The sequence below is a fragment of the Vollenhovia emeryi genome, unplaced genomic scaffold (genome assembly GCF_000949405.1).
Source record: "Vollenhovia emeryi isolate VEMERY1.0 unplaced genomic scaffold, V.emery_V1.0 DF939195.1, whole genome shotgun sequence".
Classification (NCBI taxonomy): Eukaryota; Metazoa; Arthropoda; class Insecta; order Hymenoptera; family Formicidae; genus Vollenhovia; species Vollenhovia emeryi.
The window spans coordinates 817,681-823,528 of NW_011967171.1; the positions used below are offsets into that span (position 1 = coordinate 817,681).

Below are 5,848 nucleotides of genomic sequence, written 5' to 3' on the forward strand. Positions count from 1 at the left end.
CGCTGCTCTATAAAAGTCAATCTGTGGAATATCACTGAAAATAGTGAATAGTCACTGATTTCCAGTTATAAAATTACTACTGAAAATTGCAGTGGTATACTTATAACTGTAAATCAGTGACTATTCACTGTTTTCAGTAATAATCTGATTGACTTTGAGAGAGTAGTTATGTTAAGAAAACCGAAAGGTGACACAATTTTCGCCGCTGTAGAAAAGTAAATCTGTGGATTATCATTGAAAATAGTGAATAGTCACTGATTTGCGTTATAAAATTACTGCTGAAAATTGCAGTGGTATACTTATATAACTGTTAATCAGTGACTATTCACTGTGTTCAGTGATAATCCACTGATCGACTTTGAGAGAGCGGTACTGTATATATTAGAGTCTTAGTGGATATGGAAATTTCGAGTCGGAGTGGACGCCTCGATACTCCGAGGATTTTCCCCGCGGCTTTCGCCGCCACCGCGTCCTTTCGCCGTCGTTTCCGCCCGACCAGTTATCCTTGATATTCAACGAGCCCGTGCGCCGTCCTTCGGCGTCCAAAATAAAGTCCCGCGTTTTCGCGAAAAACGGGAGACCGGGCGTTTCGCCTGGGCGAATAAAGCTCGGTCGTTCCCGAAGCGAGAGTGTCGTTTTGCAGCCGCCGAAACGATCGGGCGTTCTCTGGCTTCTCGCGTTTATTATCGTTGCATCGAAGCGCGTCGGAAACGAGCCCGTAAACGCGGCTGTTGGCACAATTCCGGGATATTCCTAGAGATACCGCGCGAGGGCATCGATATTCCCGCGCGCGTGTGCGCGCCGTCGATGCGCCTCATCGTCTTTTCAGGAAGGACAAATCGGAGCAATGCACTTGGTCTTCTACGGAATGGTCTCGCCCGGAATAACTCGGTTGTAACGAGCGGCGTTGAACGTTTCCGATATAACGAGCTTATGATGATGTTTCGACTCCGCGCTGTTTGGTCTTTTAGTGCTTTCCGCGTGCACGCTTTCGCTCATTGAAGCTTAAAATTATACGGGAGGTTTTATTACGTCGTCTGCGAGATGTTGTAGGTAAAGTAGCCGCGCGTTCTCCAACCGAATTCTCTAACGACCGTTCACTTTTACGTGACAAAACGTTGCCTCGTGCACACGTCCGATCGTTTCACTTCGATCTTTAAATAGATCGCGCGAATTGATTGCTCAATTGAATCGATTAGCCAGACACCGCGGAGCGTGCGCGAATCAAGTCGGATACGATAAGCAGATGCTCGCGGCTCGCGCGAACGAGTTTATCTTGCCTTGCGCGGCGGCAAGGTCGCGGGCAAAGGATATACCGCTGACTGAAATCATGTACAGTCTTATTCATTAATGCCCGGACCTGCATTTTTATCATCATTTTTCTCATCTGTACAAATCACCGAGTTTCAGGCTGTACACGGGAGAGAATTTTCTCTTAAAATGTATCCTGAAAATCATGTAATCGTGGGACAACGCGGCATTTCTAAGAATTTTATGAGAATTTTTTGAAATTTTACCATACATTTTACTCGTATAGATGAGAATAAAGATTATGAAAATGTGAATTTTAGTAAAACTGCTCTTTGAAAATTAATCAGTGAATTATCACTAAAAACAGTGAATAGTCACTGATTCACGGTTAAAGTATACCACTGCAATTTTTAATATAGGTACTTATAACCGCAAGTCAGTAACCGTTCACTGTTTTCAGTAATAATTCACTGACTGACTTTTGGAGAGCGAGGTCCAGGCATTAATGAATAAAACTGTACACCAATCCCCACTGATGCACTTAAATTTGACAGTAATGTCCAGCGGGCATTACTTTATCTTATTATCTTATTTAATTTTATTTGGTTTTACCTTATTTCATCTTTATCGATTCTTTGTAATGCCCCAGCAAGTCCAAATAACACCCACACGGAAAGAATTTTCTCTTAAAATTTATCTTGAAAATCGTGTAATTGTGGAACAACGTGACATTTTGAAGAATTTTATGAGAGTTTTCTGAAATTTTACCATACATTTCACTAGTAAAATGTGTACTAACAATAAGTATAATTACTAGCAAACTGTAGAGTAAAATTTCAAAAAACTCGCATAAAATTCTTGGAAATGCCCGTGTTGTTCCACGGTTACACGATTTTCAGGATGAATTTTAGGAGAAAATTCTCTCCGTGCGTTAATGCCCAAAAAATGTCTAGTAATGCCTAGTAATGCCTAGTAATGCCTAGTAATGCTGCAAATGCGCACACATGCACAATGCCCTCGGCGGTTTACCCCACGGCCGCGAGTCTTTCCTCTTTCATCGCCGACAGCCGTTCTCCGAAAACTGGAGAAAAACGCGAGGAGAATATTCGCCAAGTCTCACGGTCAGGCGTGAGGTAAACGTTTGCGCGGGACAAAGGAGAACTCGCTGGCCGGCCGAAGTCCTGCGTGACGAGCGTGCGTTTATACCCTCTCCCGATCTCGGGGGGAAGCTACGCCGGGAGGAGTAAACGTTATTATTTTGCACCGTGGAATGCCGGCGAAAGCCGTATCCGTCGGCCGCAAGGTTGGCGAACGCCGTTCCGCTGAATTTAGGGGGACCATCAGCTGGTCGGTTCCGAGCCGAGTCGTCTCGGCTAATCCGACCGAACTACAGGGGCGATCCTTCGTTAATCCATCGATAAATCGACTGCTCCCGGATACACGGATACTCGGAGATACTGAATGCTCGTAGAACATAATTAAATTGACCCCCCCTCCCCCTCTGATTCCGACACTTCCCGTCTTTCGCTCGATTTTCTTACTCCGATTAATATGGTATCTTCTTCCTTAAGGAGATGCTGCAGTGCTTCTGCACTTTTTGCACCTTTTACTCCTAGAACTGTCAATTGAAAACATTTGTGTAATATATAAATTAGGTATGTGGTCTTTGTGTACTCGAATGAGTTACAGGTTACATGGAAATCAAGTGTAGCTGCCGTAGTTAAAAACTACATGTGGCAACTCAGCTTTAGTTGTAAAATATGGACAGCGAATATTTAGTTGTAATAGCTAATATTTTGCTACTGTGCGTATGGTATTAGGTGCGACAGCAAACCGTTTGCTGTGGTTTCGAAATTTATAGTTATGGCAGCAAAACGTTTTTAGCAAATCATGATTAGCTATGGCAGCGAAACATTTTTTTAGTGTAAATAATCTATAACTTATTCGAGTGAATAGATGTTTCGTTAGGCTTCTAAGCTTAATTTCAATGACACCATGCTGTTCTCTGCTTTAGTCCGATTAGTGGAACACCGTCGGTCTGTACATAAAAGCCACATATTTGTATATTACACAAATGTTTTCACGCATTGACGGTTCCAGATGCAAAAGTGCAAAAGGTGCAGAATTACCTCAGCATCCCCTTAATTAATTTTGTTTGACATGTATATCGTTACGAAGTAAAATATGTATTTATTATTTCTGGTAAGGGAGAAAGAAATGTAAATACGATACGCCGCAAGCGTTGTTATTGCCGTATTACCGGGGAAGATAGAATTTTACAGAGAAATTTATTTATTAACGTACAAAAGCCTTTTGTGGCGCGAAGAATAGATTGATATCCGTTCAAAAGAAGGGGAGAAAAACATTGTTATTCCGTACAATTTCTCTGGTAAAGTTTGTTAGTGAATAGAACACGCAAATGAGTATCGCGTACGTTTGAAACAGTTGAAACATTATAAATTATTGCCGCGGAAACAGTGCTGAAAAATGAAACGGCAAGATATATTATTCGGTCCCTCCCCTCCCTTCTTTTTTAATCGCGACGAGGAAAACGTTCACTTACCTCTCAGTGGTGCTTTTGACGAATTCGCCTTTCCAGAGGCCGCATGTCAATTCGCGAGCGGTTACAGCGAAAAACATAAGATTTATGGCCAGCAGCACTCCGATCGGTCCGAAGAAGTACGCCAGGATTTCCATGTCACCTGCAAAGCAAACAGGATGGATCTAAAATTCTGTGAAAGATCCAGAACCGCAGTTTACGGTTATACAACTCGATTATTCTGCCCAGCTGCATTGTAACGAAGTTGTTCAATTGTTTATTTACCCGAATATTGACACCGTGATAATATATTTCTGGCATTGTTGCATTTTTAATAAACAAATAAATTATATATTTATAAATATTAATAATTAATAATTATTGTATTATACAGTTTGTTTTATTATACATATCGTACATATATATTATACATATTATATATACAATAATAATAATAACTTTGTTATAATTAATTTACTTGTTTATTCATGCATAATAATTTTACTTTCTAATTTGCTGCTGTGTAAATAAGATTTTGCAAGTTTTTCCCTACGCTTTCACCATATGGAATTAAAGTTAAAAATATTATAATTAAAATATATGTACATGCAACAAGTAATATAATTTTATATATTTCGGAGCTAAGCATATTACAGAATAAATGTCTATTCTATAATATATTATAGAATAATATTATAGAATAAATATCTATTCTATAATATTCTTAGCTCCGAAATATATAAAACTGTACTACTTGTCACGTGTAGATTTAGGACTCAATCTGCTCTGTATTTCATCAGCGGATCCCATTGAAAAAAATTCTGATGCTGCACTGAGAAAAATGTCCGCTTAAATATAACCGGATAATACAATTACACAATAACAAACGGATATATCCGATTAAATTGTATATCCGATAAAAATGTGATCGGTTTTTCGATCAGATTTCATCGGTAACTGCATTTCATCGGATAAATCTTATCGGATGTATCCATAATTTAATCGGAAAACGTATTGGGAAAAATTAACCGTCAAACACACCATTTAATTGGTTTGTCCGATGAAAATTTTTCTCAGTGTGTTTGTGAGAATAACACATATTAGCCTGTGAATTTCACACGCACGCGTAAACGGAGCCTACAATTCCCGCAAGTAATAATAATAACGCTGACGACGGTTTACGCGATTAAAACGGTAATGGGTTCCCTAGAATCCGTGTTTCACGAGAAACGGGCGCTAACCGATTTCTATTTTGGCTTCGCTAACGACTTAGCCACACGAAACGGTTCTTGCACCTGGATTAATCATATGGCGGTTCTCGCCCGCGGGACGACCTCGGAGTCAGGTCGATACTCCAGATTTTGAGCGGCGCAAATGGCCCGTTCGGCGGTGGGCTGTTTCGCGCCGAGCAAACGGATTCAATAAATAAACCGCGCGATCGACTCAACGGTCAGCGAGTTTATCCTCGCGCTGCTTAATTCGAGACGTCGCGTCTCGGCGTCTGTTCGAGACGACGAGCCGCGTTTGCACACGGAGAGAATTTCCTCTTAAAACTTACCCTGAAAACCATATAATCGTGGGACAACGTGGCATTTCGAAGAACTTGATGAGAGTTTTTGCAAAAATATAGAGTTACTAGCGAAAAGTATGGTAAAATTTCAAGAAACTCTCCTAAAATTCTTCGAAATGCCGCGCTGTCCCGCGATTGCGATGATTTTCGGGGTAAATTTTGAGAGACTATTCTCTCCGCGCACCAGAAGACGCGACGCGACGCCTGCGCGATTCTCGCGCGCCAGCAGTAAAGAGCGATCTTTAATATTTCGACTGCCGATCATTCCGCTCGCGTCCATAATTAATTAAAATTGCTCGCGTAATTCTCGTTCGGTGAAATCGCGAAATTCTAATCCTACCAATGCTCAAATCTGTCGATGAAATTTATCGCGAGGCGAAAGGAATGCGCGTCTCGGAATGCGGAAGGCAAGGCTCTCGTAATGCACGCGGGCGGAAATGGAGAGCGGAAGTGAGGGGGGGGGGGGAGGATTTATGACAAACAAATAA

General features: G+C 41.2%; 1 protein-coding gene across 1 annotated transcript in view; it reads right to left on the reverse strand.

Moving 5' to 3' along the window:
• Window positions 1-5,848, reverse strand: part of LOC105562109 (probable G-protein coupled receptor Mth-like 1) — a 204,284-nt gene that overhangs the window by 17,507 nt on the left and 180,929 nt on the right. The window contains exon 6 of the mRNA XM_012012658.1: window positions 3,815-3,953. Within this exon, the coding sequence (XP_011868048.1) occupies window positions 3,815-3,953 (139 nt within the window). The remainder of the gene's footprint in view (window positions 1-3,814; window positions 3,954-5,848) is intronic.